Source organism: Alligator sinensis, unplaced genomic scaffold (assembly GCF_000455745.1).
Source record: "Alligator sinensis unplaced genomic scaffold, ASM45574v1 scaffold682_1, whole genome shotgun sequence".
Classification (NCBI taxonomy): Eukaryota; Metazoa; Chordata; order Crocodylia; family Alligatoridae; genus Alligator; species Alligator sinensis.
In genome coordinates, this window is record NW_005842011.1 from 2,840,069 (window position 1) to 2,860,415 (window position 20,347).

General features: G+C 41.2%; 1 protein-coding gene across 2 annotated transcripts in view; it reads left to right on the forward strand.

Annotated features, from left to right (window-relative positions):
• The window catches only part of EZR (ezrin), a 49,455-nt gene that overhangs the window by 23,411 nt on the left and 5,697 nt on the right, over nucleotides 1-20,347 (forward strand). For both annotated transcript variants that reach the window (XM_014519125.2, XM_025201990.1), the window contains exons 2-8: nucleotides 19-102; nucleotides 7,542-7,637; nucleotides 8,844-9,118; nucleotides 10,664-10,747; nucleotides 12,070-12,216; nucleotides 15,976-16,072; nucleotides 19,324-19,487. In XM_014519125.2, the coding sequence (XP_014374611.1) occupies nucleotides 19-102; nucleotides 7,542-7,637; nucleotides 8,844-9,118; nucleotides 10,664-10,747; nucleotides 12,070-12,216; nucleotides 15,976-16,072; nucleotides 19,324-19,487 (947 nt within the window). The remainder of the gene's footprint in view (nucleotides 1-18; nucleotides 103-7,541; nucleotides 7,638-8,843; nucleotides 9,119-10,663; nucleotides 10,748-12,069; nucleotides 12,217-15,975; nucleotides 16,073-19,323; nucleotides 19,488-20,347) is intronic.

Here is a 20,347-nt window from a genome sequence, read left to right on the forward strand (position 1 = left end):
CCCCCCGGTCTCTTTTAGATCAATGTTCGAGTTACCACTGTGGACGCGGAGCTGGAGTTTGCCATCCAGCCCAACACCACAGGCAAGCAGCTCTTTGACCAGGTCAGTAAGTAGTTGGGTACCTATTTGTTTTTGTCTTTTTTTCTTGCTTTTCTTAAAAACCCAATATTCAGGTGTGCTTCTATTGCAAGTTCCCCTTTGTATCAGGGACCACGTCTTTTTTTCTGTTTTGTCAGAGCTTTGTACAATGGGAACCTGATCTTGATTGAATACTTTGGACTCTGAGGCAATACATATGAAGTAGTAATAAACAGAGATCCTTGTAGGCATTTGGCCCCTGCTTTTCATATAATTTATCAAATAAATTGCCTGCCTGTTTGAATATCCGCTCTTGCATTTGCAGCTGCCAGTAGTTGCCTTATTTTTGACCCACAGAGCCTCTTCATGGGTCAAACTTCCCATGTAGTGACAGACTACACAGCCAGCTCCTAATAAACATGAATTATAATCATAATGGCTAGATTTCAGTACAGTTGCTATTATGTTGTACCAGTTTAATCAGTTATTGTAAGTAGCATTCTTTCTCTGAGAAGCAAACTGTTTAACATCTCTCCCTGCTCTGGGCATACAGCAGGGAAGAGGAGAAAATAGGCCTTCAGAATGAAGTGGCTGTGGCAATGATTTACATCCCAAAGGATATGAGAGATTGATTCGTGCTCACCAGGATTTATGTTTTGGAAATGGGTGCTATATTAATTGGTGCATAGTCACTGCTGGGCATCTGAATCTTTAATTCCCCTCTAAGGCTGGGTACAGACATTCAAAAAGCCCAAGACAGAGTCGATCTAAGTTGCACGATTTTCTGTAAGTGGTGTAGTTTAGATCGGTAGTGAACAGAGCACACATTTTCCAGGAGGGCGGGGGGGACTGGAAAAGTTAGACCAGGTTCTGCTATTTTTAAACCAGTCTGTGCGCCAAACTTCTGTTTTTGTTACGGGTATAGACCAGTTTTCCGATCGCTTATGCTGGTAAAAGTCCCTAGCCTAAAGGGTTAGTTACTTAACCCTGGTGGCAGAGAGGTGATAGACTATGACAGAAGTGTTTTCCCTCTGTTTAATTCCTTCTGTTTTGTGAAGAATGGGCTATTAAACTCATTTTATCTGGATAATGTCTTTTAAGCTAATACCATTTCTGTAGACTTCTTGGTGTCCAAATTTGAGCTATTTTTTCTTAATTATTTTTGGTGTGTGTGTAGTTGTGTTGAACTTGATAAAATTCTTCCCTAAAGTATACTTACTAAATATCTAGGTGATAATATAAAGGTTATGTCCTTAAAAGAAGGGAGAATTTCTTAACCGAATATGTAGAATTCCACTGTGTAGCTTTTTAAATAAATAAACTAAACTTTTTTTGCACAGGAAGCTATAGTACTACTCTGCACTTCTGTCATAACACCCTTTGAATCGAGTCTTGGAGCTCTTGACAAAGGCTGCTCCCCATTCTTTGGTGATGTGGGAAACTGAGGTCCAGAGGTGGTGACTTGACAAAGATGGTGGTGGGTTTGGGGCCACGTAGCGGAAAAGTCAGGAGATCTGTGCACTGATCTGAAGCGGTTTTTTATAAGGCATGCCAACTCATTCGTGTCTCATCAGACAAAGCAAAGAAGCTGGCATTCCAAGCCATGGCGCTGAAGGACATGAGCAGCCAAACCGTGTCCCCTGCTCTGGCTCTGAGGATCTCCTTAAGGAAGCCTTCAGCTCTTCCTGCATTGCCATGGAACAGAAAGTGGAGCTGCTAAATTGCAGAATGAGGAAATGGAAGGGGTGACTAGATTGAGGCAAACAACATTTTGTAAACTTCTGTCTGTCTTTGGACTCTTTCTGCACAGAGAGAATGCACAACAGGATTTTTGTACAACAGAAATAGACCTGGTTTAGCCTAATTTATTCAAGGCCTGCTTCTCACAAGTCCCTGGTCACTGACCTAGCTGTTTGGGGGACTACATTTGTGTAAAGAAGGCAAGTTTTTTTTAATAGGTTTGTTTTTTTTAACAAAACACTGAGAAACAGTTTTCTTTTCCCATCTCCTACTGGCTTTATTAACAAAGACTGTGCAGTCTCTAAGGTCAAGTAGGGAGAGTTGGCTAAAAAGTATTCCTCCTTTTGTACAAGATTTTGTCAACACACTTTGAGTGAGGTACCAGGGAGAGCCAACAGGATCTGTTGGGAACGATGGAGATGCTTCTTGACAATTCTTTTTCTCCTAGAAAGGAGAACAAACTGCAGGAAGAAGAGGGGGAAGGAGTTATGTTCTGGGGATTTTTTTTTTTTTTTTTTTGGCCTGAATTCCAGTTGCTGCAGTACTTGAACATTAACAAACAAAACTTGCAAATCCAGATGTTATTGTAGGAGCAATGTAACTTTAATTCTGTGTTGTTTCTGACCTGGGCTAGATTTGAAATATTGATAGATGGTGCGTCAAGTTTCCAGTACAACCACGTTGCATTGAAGCAGGATTTAGTTATGTCTTTCCATTCGCTGGTGGCTACCTATAGGCCTGGCTTAACCTTTTTTTTTCTAAACTTCACACCTTCCCACCCCCACACACAATGGAAACACTTGAGGCGAGTGTGTAGTGGTAATTCAGGTGCCTGCAGAGGTGCCTCGAAGTATGTGGTCTTTAGGAGCCAAAACCCCTCTGTCTTTTTTCAGTGAGGCTTAGGACCCCAACATTCATTAAGCTCTCTTGAGAACATGACCCTCAAACTTTTACTGCTGGTCACTGTAGTTAAGTGACACGCTTTAGTTGGAAAACTTGTATTTGAGGGTCTCTCTCAAATATCGCTTTCCCTGGCTCTAGCCTCCTCTTTAATCCTTAAAATTCAGCAAGGAAGAATTGTTTTTGTCCTAAATGTAAAGTTAAGGGTTTTCATTAATAGCAAAAAAATCTTGAGGGTTTTTTCCTCCGCAGCTCAGCTTTCAAGTGGGAAATATTTGGAGATTTGACTTAACACAAGGAAAAGAGCTATTTTCCAGACAGTGTTTTAATAATAGTTTGCTCCCACTCCCTTCTTACAGCTTTTTAACCATTAACTATATGATAGGGAAAGTCAAAATATTTGAGAGGTGGTAACATGGATGTACTGCAGAACTGACACATTTTACTCTGAATATCTTTAAATCAGGCCTTTTGACCACATGGACCAGATGAGTGGCCTAGGGATGGTCCACAGGTCAGACTGGGCCCTGGGGCCTAGCATTACCTCCCCTCCCATCCCCATGTGCTTGGATTGGGCCTCAGGGGTCCAGCCTTCCCACTGCCACCCCTTAGCCCTGTGTGCTGGATTCGGGTACTCGATGCAACATTCAGGGCCTGCTTCCCCTTCTTTGTGGAAATATGGTAGCAGGGGAGCAGTATCATCGTTCCCCACTTCACATTTCCAGGGCTGGATGACATAGCACCATGGGCCAAATCTGGCTCACGGGCCAGGGGATGAGCACTTCTATCTTAAATTTATACCCTCCCAGGGTTCTGTACCTGGGACTGGTCTATCGCCAAACAATTAAAAGAGCAAGAGCTGGGAATCTTATTAGAAACCACTTAACTTTGGGGCTCCTGGTATAGAGGAATGATAAGTTACTGCTATTGATAAAGCTGGTACTTTATTAAAATGATTTACTTATTGAATTTAAGTGCATGGGGTGTATGTGTGTGGGATTTAAATTTGAAACTGGTCTTTATTCTAAGACTCCAACTCCTCAGTAGTTTCTTACAATGAAGTATCTTAGAAATGGAACAGAAATCTCTGCCCTTTAGGATAAAGTTGAACATCAGTACCAACAACCAACCATAATGCATAGTCTGTTGTGAAAGGGAGCCTCAAGGCATGGCATTTTTTCAAAAAGTGTGTGTGTGTGTGAGAGAGAGAGAGAAAATTAAATAATAAAGCCACTAGATCCTGGAAGAGAAGCAGTGTCTGGAAAAGATTATTTTGATGTAGTTGCCTTAATAGCAAAAGAGAAGATTTTTTGAAGACCCAGGAGGTCCCTGTCACTCCTATATTCCTCTGATGCACCATATACTTTCTGATGAATGTTGTAAATTAGGTGTCTATATTGCTTGGATTTCAGCTAATCAGAGATGATATCCGTAGGCCTGCATCAGACTAAAACAGAAAGCCAGAAGCGGTGTTAAATGCTCATGCTGAGCTGCCCTAAGAAGATGACTCATTTGTTACTAGCTTCTTTTTCAGGTTTTTCCATCTAACCTGACCTTATTCCTTGCTAGAAGTCAGATTAAGGCAGGCTGGATAAAAAGCAACTTTTTTTTTAATCAAATTGGATTTTTTTTTTTTAATTTAAATTGGATTTTTTTTATTTAATCTTTTTTTTTTTTTTTTTTTTAAAGCATCTTAAATTTTAAAAATAAATCCTATATAAAGATAGCTTTAATTTATGTTAAAGATCAAAGATATCATCATGGAATAGGGATTATAACTTCTAATTGTATGCTATTTGAGATCATATATTCATGTAACATTTTTAGAAACGTTTTTATAAATGTCACAACAGGCCATGCATTATATTAAGGACCTAAATTTATAGGGTTTCCAGAGGCTTCTCTATAGATTAGTAAAGATTATAGAAAACCACTCTACCTGATGGGACTTGTTGCTCATTAAGCATCTCTGTGATGCTTAGTTTCAGTTATCAAACTGTGGATTTGTGTCTCCAAAGATAGCATCCTTGTTAACAGCTGATCGCTATATGGAAGTGAGAAAAAACAGACCTGATTAACCACCCATCAGCGCTACTAGCAAGTTTGTGTACACAGTCAAGCCCTTACCTTTCTCTAAAAGTGCAAAGCTTCAAGAAGTTAAAGGATATCAAACAACAAGAATGCACTTTTTGTAGAAACCAATGATTAAACCAAGGCTTCCTGACGTGTGATTTTAAATAGTTAATTGAAATCATATCCACCCTGGGTTAAGGACTTGTCTACTTGAGGAAACTAACCAAAGTAGGTTATAGCAGAAACCCTCTATAGCTACCTCAGTTATCTTTCCCATGAAGGCAAGGTTGAATACATCTGTTACCCTCTTTCTAAGATGTATTTGTAAGTAGTGGAATAAGATTGAAATCTGCGTGAATGGGTGCTGCATTTTGAGTTCATGGCCTAGCAAACAGCCTTTCACGCAGTAACTTTGATTTACTGTCAAAGGTAGACCTAAAGTTTTATTTCACTGCAGCTATCCTGCTGACCTTTGGCTTCTTTCATGCAGAATTTAAATTTTAAAAAGAAGACTAGTAGCTAGTCTTGTAAATGTTTTAGCCCTTTTACTCTTAAATTGGACACATTCAGATTCTTCCCCATTGTAAGAGCTTCAGAATACTTTCTGTGGCTTCTCGGAACACCCAAAAATAGATCTACTGCTTCATAAGAATTTGCAAAGTAATTTATGGGTATTTCTGGTGAGAGAGAGTTGCACAGTTTCTGATGGTACCTTTTGGTTTAGCAACACCTTGATTGAGAGCCACTGCCTTAACTCACCAGCCAGACTTCAGAGCTGTTTGTTAACCAGAGCTTGGTGTCCACCCAATCTGATGGATCGCCCATCTATCCAAATATTACATTTTCTTATGCAGCAAACAAATAAAGGGGAAATATGCTATATACCTGTATAAAAGCATATATCTGCTTGCTGCTGTTTCTTGCATCCTGGAACTTTTTAAGCACTTCTGCAAAGTGTGGATATAGGTTAATTCTGTGTTTGTGATTTGTTTTTTATAAACAATCGTGCGCACAAGTGACAGTGTGTATTCTAACTTTCTCGTGATAGTATAAATATGAAAGTGGAACATGGAGTTAAACACTCAGGAATTCCCAAAGGTAAAAGAGCAGCATTCACCCAGTCTGTCATCCATTTATCCAGTGAGTGCTTTTATACAGTTAACCTTCTTTGGAAATGCTTAATGACTTATTAAGGCCTTGCTACTGTGAACTAGTGTTTGCTAGAGAGTAGATTCAGCTATATCTCTATTTAACATGATTTAAGTTAAACTGTCCTCAGTACAATTATGGGTTTAAGTCTCTCTCTCTCAAAACATGAGCCAAATCCTGATTGCTTTCCTCATTTGGGGTGTATTCCTCCTTTGCTAGGTGTCCTATGAGACCATTCAGATTACTGACAGCAAAATTAGACCTTTTACTTTAATAATGTAGGTATTAATAGCTATAGTATTTTGTTTCTGCTTGCTTTCCTCCTTTGCCTACAAGTAAGTTGCTGATACTTGTCCCTTTTCAATTGTATGAGCACCCCTTCTCCACATAGCTGAGTAGAACACGTAAAAGATTTTTGGAACGTGTTGCTTCAGTATCCTTTACACTTTCTATTGTGGCCATGGGGAAATTTGTTTGTTTCTAAAATCTTTTATGGTAAAGCACAGCATGCAAGAGCGTACAAATTTTGACACTGGTTTTTAAGTGGTATTCACTCCAAGCTTTTAAAAATCATTAGCTTTAAAAATAGTGAGATTAGAAAACACTTAAGGGCTTCTTTTTCTTCATGTATTGGAGACTTCAGGAATCACACTTTCAACTTTTTTTTCTCCTCTGCACTCATGCACTAGAAACTTAATATTTTTATTTTATAAATAAATATTGAGAATCCCAGCTACCTTGAATCCAGGAGCTAGGACTTTAAAGAAGTTCACTGATATCACAGGATTTGCTAATGCTGGGCAAGTATTTGAAGGTATTGCCATTTTCTCCCTCATAGAATATTTAGAGTAAAGCTCAGTTTCTCCCTGTGTTCATTAATTCATTTTCCAGGGTCACGTGGATTTCTATAATTCTGTAGATTGCTAATCAATGGTGGCTGCTGAAGCAGTAATGCCCATGGAAAATGCTGGTTAAGATGGCCTTAATCCTCACATGCTATTGACAACTGGTTTATTGATGAGTACTGAATTCAAAGAAACCCACGCTACTAGCTAGCTAAGGGTCTGAATAAGTGGTATTTGGACTTGGGAACAAGTTGTAGGACACTGAAATTTCTTTCTTCAACCAAGGAGTAGCACCATAACCCAAGGGGATGAAAAGGATCCAATCTAAAGTGTAAAACTGCTCGTAGGACTTTCAATATCACACTGTTAGCCTGAGAAACCAGCTGGTCTGCAATTTTGGTGCTCAGGGGAAACAGCAGGCTGAAATCCATTGAAAACCACTGTAGGTAAAACACTCATCAGCATTTCTGTCAGTTGTTTCTGCGCGTACACAACTTGAGGGTTGAAACAGGTAGCTTATCTTCGTTATTGCTAAGGCTTGAGGCTGGGGGGTGGAATTACAAGGGCTGCAGGTAGAGAGCTTTGAAGGTTGTACCCTTGGGTGGGTGAAGTAAAGGGATGCCTCTTAAAACATAGGACAGATATGGAGTTCAGGCTACTCAAAGGTTGAGACCATGCTTGGAGGGACAAATGAAACTTCACAGCCATATCAACTGGGTGTGTTTGTTTGTTTTTTTCCCTCTCTCTCTCTTGCAGGTGGTGAAAACGATAGGCCTGCGTGAAGTCTGGTACTTTGGTCTTCAGTATGAGGACAACAAAGGATTTCAGACTTGGCTGAAACTTGATAAAAAGGTAATTGAGATTCAGGGTTAACTGCTGAATGGAGGTTAAAGTTTGGTATGGGATCCCTGCTGTGCTATCAGCTGCTGATGTTGCAATCCCATAGCATTATTAATAATTTTTTAACCTTCAATAGCTATAAATTTTCTGGTGTATTTTTTTTAAGGGGTCACTTGAGGTTCACAGGACTACTGTGAACCATGCTCAGACAAACAGAAGGCTTGCCACTGCTCCCTGGATAACTGTAGTGGCTGTATAAAGGCAGCAGTCACTCTGTCGGAGCACACCTTGAGTCTAACCAGTGTGACATCATTGCTTTTCACAGAATAACCAGCTATTGTGTTTATTTCGGCTAGCGGAACCTGTTGGCATCTGTTGCTTAATCTTCTGTGCTTGTGTAGGATCAGTTGCCAGGCTTGTTGGAATGAACAGTTTGTTTCCAAGTTGGCCTATTCCATGCTGTAATTGAACTATTTAATGTACTCTTATTCATGAGTATGAAATCTGTTAATGGAGCGCACTACGTCTTGCGGATATACCCTCTTCAGAAGCATCTGATGCTGGTCATTGTCAAAAAACTACACAGGACCAAATAGACCCTTGATCTGATCCATTACAGCAGTTTCTGTGCTTCCAGGATGCAGAGTTTGCTACAGAAATATCAGCTTCTAGTTACGGTGACTTCAGTAATTGCTTGCCTGGAAAAATAATTCAGAAGGCATTGTATTTTTGCATATTTTTTTCTGTTTAGCAGCTCAAAGCAAGGGGAGAGAGCAGTGTGTAATCCGCTAGTTGGTTCATGTGGAACTGTAAATGGTCCATGAACAACCTCTTCTTGTTTCTCAAAATGCAAAGGGGCTCTACATTTTCCAGTCTAACAAAATTGACTGATATACATAATCCACTTTGATATATTTGTGCCACCTGTAAAGGTTGTGGGGAGTCCTGGAAGTGCACTGTCTCTTTGCAATTTAAACAGGGTTGCTTGAAGAGGAATTGTAGGTTAAAACTTGTGTTTCTTGTGGGCTCTGATCTTAGTGCATCACAAATTCCAGTGCCCCTGCAGCCAGTTGAGTTCTGAAATGAATTCTCCTGAGCTAGAATGCTCTCCAGATATACATTATAAAAGAAACCAAACCATTTTCCACATGAAAAATTTATGTCATTATCCATTAATGCATGCTCAAGAGTTGTTGTGGTCTTCTCTAATCTGTTCAGGTCTCCGCTCAGGAAGTCAGGAAGGAAAGCCCCCTTCAGTTCAGATTCCGTGCCAAGTTCTTCCCTGAGGATGTCTCTGAGGAGCTGATCCAGGACATCACCCAGAAGCTCTTCTTCCTGCAAGTGAAGGAAGGGATCCTCAGCGATGAGATCTACTGCCCACCTGAAACAGCAGTTCTGCTCGGCTCCTATGCTGTGCAGGCCAAATTTGGAGACTACAATAAAGATGTGCACAAGCCTGGATACCTCAACTCAGAACGCCTTATCCCCCAACGGTAAGCAAAATCATCATAAAGGAGTTAAGCAGCCCCAAGTCCTCTGCTCTTTTCTGGTTATTAAATAACGTGTGGTCTGACCAAAAGACGCAGTGCTTCAACAATAACACTGCATTTCTTCTCCATCTAACCCAGATCACATGTCTGCCTGGAGAGTGCTTTCTGCCTCCATGCAGTGAGTAAGGGCATATTCTTACTCTGAGGGCTCACCTTTTTCCTCTCCGAGTGCCTTCTCGGCACTGCCTGTGCTGGCAATGATTGTGCTGGCAGCTATTAATGCAAGCATTTTGGCTTTGAGTAAGAAAGAACAGGCTGCTGTTAGAACCTCCTGTCCCTGGAGAAGTTTGGCTTGCATGCCATTAATTTTAAAGTTGAAGCTCTAGACCAGGGGTGAGCAATTTATTTGGGCTGGAGGGCCACTTAAAGAGGTTTGGTGAGCTGTTGCAGGCTGACTCAGCACCCCTCTGCTCTGTTGTGACAGGTCAGGCCCCCTTCTTGTTTGCCTTGCAACAGCTCACCAAACCTCCCTAAGTCAAGGATGGGCAGTTATTTTGGCTGGCTCTCATGCCCTACCCCTGAACCCAGAACCTGCTGACCGCATGTACCCAATGTGCTGGAAGCAGCCCCAGATGAGTGCCAGAGTCAATTGCGGATGCAACTGGCAGATTCCAGGTGGGATTGTAGCATCCACTTGGGTCCACAGTAGATACTGCTGCATCAGCACTGGACAGACGCAGTCCTGCCCATCTAGTGCAGTAGAATCGGTTCCACCCACCTGGCACCACACAGCGGCCAGAACTGCTGGCTGCCCATGGGCTGGATACAATCAGTTGGTGGGCCAGGTTCAGCCCACGAGCTGTCTTTTGTGCACTCCTGCTCTAGATTATGGGGCTGGAAGGCAGCTCAAATTGCTGTCTACCACATTCCCCTGCACTGAGACAAGGAAAATGCACACCCTGATACCTTGTCATCTCACCTATTTCTGGACATCCTGGTGTGTGGCACCAGCTAAAAAAAAAAAAAAAAATTCTTTTTGTTTCGCTAACTGATATCACAGTGGCAGACACTTTTCTTTCCATAAGCTGGCCTGCTTAGGCAAGCAGTTTGCATCTTCTGCTTCTGTGTTTCCTTGTGAAATAATTTTATGGCTTTGGTCAATGATAGCCAAGAGTTCTGGCAGGAAAGAAGTGGGCACTTTTATCTGTGTTTTACTTTTTCTAATCCAGTCCTCCAGGATCATAGAGGAGTGTGCAGGTCTTTTTTGTTCTTGTGGGGAGGGGTGAGAGGACAGGAGCTAAGGCTTTTAATGAGGTTGATCTCTGCAAAATATAGCTGAGTTTCCTCTGGAGGCATGTAAGCCTTTTTTTGGTCATGGTGATGGTTCTGAAAAGCTACAGGAGTAACCTTGAAACAGGCTTTACCTGTAGACCTTGAGGTAAAATCTCGAAGACAAAAATATTAATACAGATCTAAAGCAAATAGTGCAAATCAGCATAGGTGCCAGAATAAGGAACTTAATGCTTCTATTTCCCTTTTGTGCATTAGTGTGATGGACCAGCACAAGCTTTCCAGAGATCAATGTGAAGAGCGGATCCAGGTCTGGCATTCTGAACATGGTGGAATGCTCAAGTGAGTTCTTGCATCTAGGTGTCCCCCGTCCCCATTCCCCCCCCCCTCCACTCTATTAGTTTCCTTAAACTTGCTTTTTTTTATGATGCATTGTTTGTTTGTTTTTGTTTTTAAATGGACTCATAAGGTGATTGGCTCTGGAGATATGTGACACTAACTTTTTTCCTGTCCAATATTGAATAAAATGCAAAAATTCAACAGAATAGGAAACAAATTTGTAAAGTAGAATGAATATTTTGCAGCCAGGAACAAATGCCTGTCCTGTCAGACTAACAAATCTTTAGCTAGGTATCAGGTATAGACTGCTTGCATCATGAGAATCGAACTTAGGAGAATAGAATATTTATGAGTTGTGATATCAATGCTGCCATGTATAGAGAAGACCCCTGTGAACTGTAGACTGTCTGGTGTAGTGTCCTTGTAGCCGTAATGGTCTAGGGGACATTTGAGGACGCAAGATTTGTTTGGTAATATCTTCTTTTTTTTTTTTTTTTTTTTTTTTTTTTTTATTACAGCTATATAGTTGGGAGAGATTATTTAGATGAGCTTCTGGCCACAAAATTTCCTTCCCCCGGGCAGAGAAACTTTTTGGAAATTTGTTCTGAAAGCTAGCCCAAGCTTACTTTCAAACACAGTGGATTTGGACTTGTGTAGGAAAGTCAACTGCTTCACTCTTCCCATTATCTACATGTTGTTTTCTCTGACCTGCACCATGATAGAAAAATGTTTCTAAAGTCCCCTCCCTATGATGTCCTTGTTTAGGGATTGCTATAATCATACAGTTTTAATACAGTAGTTGAGAACCACTGTATTACAACTGGGGTGGTGTCTGCTGCGCAGCTACACTGGGAAGGGCTGTGGCTTGTGTGCATTCTCCTGTCTCATTAGGGTTCTCAGATCAGCCCAAAGCAGGCTGTTGAGGTGACTTGTGCTGCAGCCTTTTGCGTTCCAACTGTGCACAAAGAGCATAGGGCACTCTTATCTAGCCACAGTTGTGGGCAGCAGAAGCACCCTGGTTGAGAATCACGAGGAAAGCTGAGGCAGCACAACAGAGGTTCTCAACCAGGGTCATGCCAAATTAGGAAAAGCTGGGAGGTGCCCTGATTCTAAAAAGGTTAAGAGACTGATATAGAGTCTCTGTTCAGTAACAAGATATAATACTTGTGGGGACTTCTCCCAGTATTCCTAAGTCTCAGAACAGGAGTTAGGAGCAAACTTGCTGCCCCAGAAGTGAAGTGCTTATTGCATCCAGGGACTTTGGCTGGTGCGTTGTTACATTTTCATGTGTTTACATCTGTTTTCCCTCCCCCCCACTCAACCAGAGAGGATGCCATGCTAGAATATCTGAAGATTGCTCAGGACTTGGAGATGTATGGGATCAACTACTTTGAGATCAAGAATAAGAAAGGAACTGAGCTCTGGCTGGGAGTAGACGCACTGGGGCTGAACATTTATGAGAAGGAAGACAAGTAAGTTGTGTGTGCATCTGGTCCCTCTCCAGCAGGAAGAATTGATGCTGGAGCCAAGCCACGTCTCACCCACAGTAAGCATAAAGCTTAGTGCTGTCCTGATGAGCATACTTTGGAAGACAACAGGGCAGGCTGGGACTCATGCCTGGTGTTAATTTGCCTCTGCCTTCCATTGCAGTTTGACCTGCTTTCCCCTTATGGGCTCTCCACCAGCACATTTGAGCAACTTGCACTGTGTGGAGGCAGACAAGTGAATTGCATTACAGAACTCGCCCACAAGCTTTACCTGTTGCTGTTGGCTTCCATTTTTCAACAGGACTGTAGAACTGAACTGTAAAGAGTTTCTCTAGGAAAATAATTATTTTTTTTCCTTAAATTAATCTTATCAAGCAATACAATGATGTATGCAGAGTAAAAACTTGCTAGATGAGGGGCCTGATCTTTAATGATGTTCAAAGCACTGAGCTCCCATCTTGCATTTATGGGAATGATGGCCATGTCTACTAACACCCCACTCTTAGGAAGAGAAGGTTCCAGGGTAGGCACCATAAGAGCCTAGGACCAGATTTTTAAGAAGACTTACGCATGCAGCAATCTATATGTTAGTTATAAACGCAAGTACAATTTACCATTAGGGGACTGCAAGCTTTAATAGGAATAAGCATAAAGAAAATGGATTCTGGTTGTATATCCTTGCTCTGTGGCAAGTCCTAGAGAATGAAGGACAAGCTCAAAGAGAGGGTTGGGAGTGGAAGTGAAATAAGAGGACTCTCCTTTAAAGGAAGGATGACAGCATCAAGACTTAAAGAAGCTCCCAGTCTTGGTTTCATGTGTCATAATACTAGAGAGGGATTTGCACCCAGGTGCTCATGGGTTGGAGAGTATGACTGAGTCTCAAATGAGTTAAATGTTAATTTCACATTAATTGCACGAGTCTGAAGTTCCTGTTAAAGCTGCAGAGGAGGAGAATGCCTTTCTCTTTGCAATGCTAATGTGAGCTATCACCCAGAAAACAAGGAGTGTCCCGTGAGGTATTACATGAGTGAAACTGCCTTTCTTTCTGTCTTGAATGACTGGTCTCGCTTTGTAACCATGGTCACGCAAACAGGTTTTTCAGGCTGGATAAACAGACCGAATATAGCCCTCACCTTTGAAGGAGAACTATGGAAAAAGTTTGCAAAACAAATGTTGGGCCAATTCACTTGTTTTGGCGACAGCTTTTTTTGCTACTATGCACTTAAGTCTTTTGAACAGAATGTCAGGACTGGGAGGAGATCAATTAATACAAATCGGGATGGAGATGAGGGTGGAGAGAGTTTTCAGAAGATTTTATATGCTGCTGTGAAAAAATATAATTGATTTTTAGTTAGGGGCAGGAGTGTGTGCTACAGAGTGGGTTTCAGTTCCCCAATCCAATAGGGGTTCTCTGACAGTATTTTTAAATCGGGGGTAGAAAAAAGATTATGCAGTAGTACAGTTAGAACTTGTTTTACTCAACCAAGTATCACTGCCCCCTGAACTCCAGTGCATTCTTGCATGCTCGTCTTGGAATCCTCATGGAAGCTAGTGTGAAAGACTAGAGCAGTTCTTGCCAAGTCAACCAAGGCAGATCACTTTTTTTTTTATATTACTTTTAAACTTTGTAAATCTAATAATACAGAATAAAGATTAAGAAGGGCAAATTTGTAATAGAGATTCTGTTTTGTTTTTACTTTGGTACAAGTGGGCTCGGTGCTTCAGGTATGCTGTGCCAGATAGCAGCTTCCTCCCTTTTGATAGATGAATTGAAGGAATTTAGTTAAAATTGCAGTCTATTTGTTTCTCTGAGCCTTTCTCTTTCCCTTTGTACAGCTCCTCTAGATCTTCTTAAAGTAAAGCTCTAGTAAGCAGCTGGAATAATTTAACTAATCAAATACTGAATATAGTACATCAAACATGCCTTCAAACTAGTTTTTGGAAGTACATTAGTACTACTTCTTGGAAGTGTGTAAAGCTGTTGCTCACCCTGTTCATGGTGGAACACTGAAGTCTTTCCTCGCTCCCCACCCCCTCCCCCTTTAGGGTGTGCTTTCCTGTCTTAGAAACCAGCAAGCTGATTCCTTCACTCTCATTCCTTCACTCTCAATTTGCTTTAGTAAATGTTCAGAGTGGCAACAGTTTAACTTCTCTATGGTACTTAAGACCTAAAACTATTTTAATCATTAGTGACTAAAGAGAACTTATTTTCCACTGTCTTGTAGTTATTGCTGGAAGGACATTTAGAAAGTCAACTCTGACTCATAATTTACCCTTTGGAAAGATTAAATGAAGGCAATATTTAAAAATTCCACCATGTATGTTAAAAACAAACGTGTGTGCCCCTTCAGTAAACAAACCATATTCTTATAGCATCAAGAAGGTTAGAAAACTCTCTATTTTAAATGATCTGGAGACCAAGTAGATGCAGTATTAACACCTGATTTTTCTCTGAGCTTGGATAAACAAGAGATGCAAAAAGAAGCTGACAAAAATAGGGAAATGTCAAGAAAAAGAATGTTCTCAGCTTTACCAGGGTCTTTTGGTTTGTTTAAAACTTGAGATCACTTTGCCTTGAAGGAAAGGTTCATCTTCCAGTGAGAGGATATGCACAAGTGTTAGGTGTGAGGCCTGAACCTAAATTTAAAGTTCTGTGCAATTTGTGGGCAAATCTGCCCATACTGCTTGTGGATAATAAGGACAGGACAGAACTTTCTTTCTCCAGACTTGCAAGTAATCTGGGGGAAGGAGAGGGGCTCAGGGTGTTGGCTTTCCTGAACTGTGAATACACTTCTATGACAGTAGGGAAGTATGATTGCAGCATGGAAAGGTACACGCAGATTTCTCTTCTTGCCAGCTGGGGTAAAGCTAAAGGCACAGCAGAAGGATTTCAGTACAAGTCCACTGCATCTCTAGCTGCCCCACAGCAGTAAAGTGGAATTAGCTATGCTTCTCCATATTTCAATCATCTGTCACATTTCCTGACTTGCAGTCGAGGCCTACCCTGTGTCAAGCATGCTGTGGCTTTAGCCCCAGAATCAAAACAGCTTAACTTGAAGCAAGTGCTTAATAGGATTTAAGTACCCACTTAAGTATTGTCTTTAATGTAGGCCTTTAAGGGGTACAAATATGTTTTATTGTTTTAGCCAGAGAATAATGTAAAATGACTCAATACCCCCACTTAACAGTATTTTTAATAATAATTTGAAGCTACTTGTACATCAGTGCACAGAAACAATTTTAAAAACAAAATAAAAATAACTTTAGTGCCTGGATTTAAGCTTCCAAGTCTGTAATTAAGCACCTAACAAAGTGGTTTGGTGTTCAAAGGACCTGAGTATTCCAATAGGCCTTGCTAAAGTCAGCTGAAGCTGTGTTGGACTCAGTGTTTCTGAAATTGAAGCTGTTTCCTCTTATTTCTGCACTTAAGAGCCACAGTTATCACAAGTGTGGCCCCTATAAATTAGAAAAGAAAGGCCTGCTGGAGTAAGAAATGCTATAGGTATTCTTTACTCCAGAAAGGCCTGCTGGAGTAAGGATGCTCTCTTCATGCTTCCTTGGGAGGGGGTGGAAATGGTCTTTCTACTGCTTCCTGTTGTGTTTCGAATAACGAGTCGCATTCATTTTAGGGTATTTGGCTCAATCTGACTTGACTTTTTGCACTTAGTCCCATGAGTAATTTGTCATAGCTTTAAGTAGCCACCCACATTGGCTTCTCTTAATCTTTTCTTTGTTTGTTTCCAGACTGACCCCAAAGATTGGCTTCCCTTGGAGTGAAATCAGAAACATCTCTTTCAATGACAAAAAGTTTGTTATAAAACCCATTGACAAGAAGGCACCGGTAAGTAGATTCAGAATGAACTCTTGCATATCAAATATAGTTGGTTTAGAACTTTTATCTGCATAACTAAAACACAGTTCTCATCTCTGTAAAAATCACATTGCATTAGGAACAGTATATGGCAGCCACTGAATTCTCATCAGATACTTGTACTTGCAGCAAATTGTTTTCATGTGTGAATTTTCATCGTGCTGTAGACTAAAAGGGTTGGAAACAGGATTATTAGTGTTAGGACTGAGAAACATAGGTCTGATAAAGATCGTTTTTGCTTTTAAGAAAACCACTGTGGATTTCATGTTAAAGCAAGTGACCCTGCTTACACTTATAAAAGACACTATTGAACCAGCAACACATTGAGAGTCTGTCTGTCTTTTAGTAAAATTTGCTCCTGGGGAAGTGATAGTATATTTTATAACATAATTCATGACCACCAAGAAAACCCTACTCTATTATAAGGCTCATCATTCTGTCAGTGTTGGACTTCTCAATAGGAAAGCTTCCTTGTGGTTTCAGTCATGCTTTGTGATGAGTACAAAATGTTAATCTCCTTTCCACCCACTCTGCAACTTTAAATCTGAATGCATGTATAGTGCGAGCTTACAGGAGACTAAGGCAGAAAGCTCTTCCATTGAAAACATCAGTCGTATGTCAGTTCCCATTTGGCTTGGGTTGCCTTGGTTTCTATGGGTGCTTTTTTTTGTATCCATGCTTTGGTACAAAAAAGCAGAAGTCACATACTCACCCTAAATGTGTTTAGAGACCCCAAATACAAGTAATAAATCCTTTTCTTTTATTTCGAGTCTTCTGTCCCCATGGTACTGATAGCAAATAGTTTAGATGGAAGATTTTGTTGTGGCAGTATTCAAAATAACAAGCTACGATGCATGCATTGACCTCCAGCTAGGGTGGGGTTGGGATTCAGTTATACAGTGCATCTAACTTGAATATTGGACAACTGTTGCAAAGGAAAAGGATTCTTGTGTTCCTGTATCCCTTAGATACATAATTGTGACAAACATAGACTACTATCCATGACTGCAGTGTTTACTTTCTTGGAAGTGGTCATTACCTAGAGAATGGAGGCTGTACCTGCATACAATACCCATAACTGTTTGTGGAAGAGTTTTTAAAAAAAAAAAAAAATTACCATGAACAGAAGCAGGATAGGTAACTTGCAGCTGTAAATAGTTTCAGCCTTGCCAAAGACATTCATGATCTATATAGTTAAAAACCAAACCAACCACCTCAGTTGGCTACGAAGACTGCATCCCACGCAGTTGATAAGTGCATAAACTATTTTAGAGGACTTGAAGAGAAACTATTGTGGCCAGAAAACTTGCACTGAAGTTTTAAGTTGAGACAGGAGGAACACTTTCATTGTTTCTAGTGTAACTTTGTCATGAGCCGGCTACAAAATGGCTGTGGAGTTCTGCATGCAGCTAGAACACGCAAAGTGGTGTCTGTAAATGCACACCTGGTGTTCTCCCAGTCTGAATTCCTTTTTGTATTGACTATAGGACACTCCACAGGAGGGCATTTCCGAGAGATTAGTGCATTTCCCAGGCGACTTGTTATTCTTGTCTTATCGACTTGTCCTTATCAGCCTACCCACAGCATGCACTGGTAGAACAGAAATGTAATGTTTTTTTTATTGTGTAATCAATGTTTCTAATCTGAAAACCCCTACTAAATTGATAGGGTTTGTTGGACCCTTTCCACCACTGCCCTCCCCCCAACAAAAAAAGCTGGACTCGGAACTGATATAGTAAAGTATTGTGCAGATAAAGGATTCTGGGGCTTTGTGTATGACCTAAGAGTTCATTTTTTGGAGGGTTCTGCAGTTACCCACAGAATAGAGTGAGTTTGTTTTCACGCCACCTTGCTAACTGATTTTATGCCATTCTTTGTTAAGACAGAATATTCTGTTTTCTTATTAATTCTGCTGGTAGTTGGTGCTGCATGTAACCTGATTCCCAAACTCTTCCTTATATGCTTGCTTGCTGATGGCTGTCAAAGATAGAATAGCTCAAAATTCTTAGAATGGATTGGCTGTTTGAAATGCACGAGGAGGAAAGGACAATAGGGACGGATATCTCTCAAATGTAGAAACCGGTGTCTCTTAAAAACAAGTGGCTCTTGGCTTGGTGAAAGAATGAGAATCCGCTGCTCTCTCCAATCCACCGTGTCCCAGAGAAGAGAATAAAGGTGTTCCTCCCTAGTCTACCCCTTCGTCCAGTTGGGAGGCCTATGTGAGAACTTGATGGTGCCTTCCCTCAGTGGCAGCTTAAAGAACAGCCATGGTCTCAGTTTTCTCAAAGCTGTGGTCCTATTGGCGCACAGCTCTATTTTTCTGCATTCTGTATCTTGCTACTATGTAGAAGCACCATTCCTGTTACCCAGTCAATGAGGGTAAAAAATAGTGCTCCAGATTCTGTGGCTACTAATATTTGTTTGTAACTGTACAAATGAACACGGGTTGATTAGATCATTTTCCTCAGCATGTTCTCTCGTCTTCAAGGGAAAGAAGGGATTTTCCTGTCTTGCTGCTTCTAACTCCACAGATTACTGCATGACATAATGATCTGAGGATGTAGATAACTTCTTGCCTGGTGTCCAGGATACTGACTGCAATAGTTGGGCAAGCTGACCTGGGAATGCAAAACCTGCCATTTTATGAATGAATGTTTTGTTTTGTTTTTTTATACTAAACTTTTTTATATTTTAATGTCCCTTAATATTTAGTTATTTCACTTTGATACATGTTAACAGAACTAATGTAGAGAGATTCCATCTTCATCAGCTTAATTTGCTTTTATAAAACCTGCGCACATTTTACCTGTTGGTGAATAAGTGTACGCTACGTCCACATCTTGTATAATAACTAGAAATGGGCAAGTTGTACTGATGCCTAAAGATCTACCAAAAACCACTTTTTTTTTTTTCCCAAGTGTTTCACATTCCAGAAAGCTACTCATGAGCTACTGTATCTATGGGAGTGTAGTCACAGCAACTGCTGTAAGAAGCTGTCATTTCCTATAGGAGGTACATCTGGTAAACCCAAATTGGAGTATTGCAATACTCCTATAAGGATACGGTACAAAATAAGATATTTGTCCTTACTTAAATGGAAGATGTGGCTACTGTTGTGTGTCAGTGGTCAACCACGTGATGGGTAAGCTTTGACAAAGCACTTGGACAAGAAGCTTGTGCCCCAGAAATCAAGTTCTCCCGTGTTCTGTACCCTCTTCTAGGATTTTATATTTTATGCTCCTCGTCTAAGAATTAACAAGAGGATCTTGCAGTTGTGCATGGGCAACCATGAGCTGTACATGCGCCGCAGGAAGCCTGACACCATCGAGGTGCAACAGATGAAAGCACAGGCCCGTGAGGAGAAACACCAGAAACAAATGGAAAGGTGAATTGAATACAGAGGGAAAGATGTCTGTACATACAACTACCTGTGTGCATGCGAGAGATCTACATGCAAGCAAACTATCGGGATTAAACATTTAACTATAGTGGTCTCTGGGGAGTAGCAAATGAGGTGGGATTCTAGGGCACAGTGTTGAAGCATTCAGGCACTGAGCGCCTCCGCCTTTATTCCACCTTAGTATTCCATCCTGGAGCCTGAACTTTATACCAGAAAGGACACTTGAATAGAGAGGAAGTTCTTTAAAGGAGAATAAGAATAGTGACACTGGTGCAGACCTGCATCTGATTCACTGTCTCTGATAGCTGCCAACACAAGATGCTCTGTGAATGGGCACAAGAAATGACCTAGAGCAGTGGTTCCCGACCTTTTTTTATACTGTGGACTGGCACAGGAGTGGGACGGGGTGCACAGAGCCGGCCGCCTCCCTCCCGCAGATGTCCCGTCATCCAGCTTTAACCCCACACGACTGCCAGGTGGACAGACAAGGGTCAGAGCAGGGGGCTCATGCCACAACCTGGCAGCCAACCCTTTGCGGCCCGGTGGTTGGGAACCTCTGACCTAGAGGGCAGTTAGAGAGCAACCTGCACAGAAGCATTGTCCTAACTTCTGTTAGTTAGCAGCTGACTTCTGCTGTGTAGCACGAGGGCTTATATCCTTTGTGAAGTCTTTGTGCATATCTGGTATCCTTGGAGGTTCTTCTCAGCATTATGTATCTAGTCCGTCCTTTGGATTTGACTAACATCTGGGCCTCCGTGATACCTAGTGGCAGAGGGTTTTGTTTTGGTTCTGACAGCTCCTGAGCTATCTGCAGGCACCCACGTTTCCATCCTTCAAGGACATGC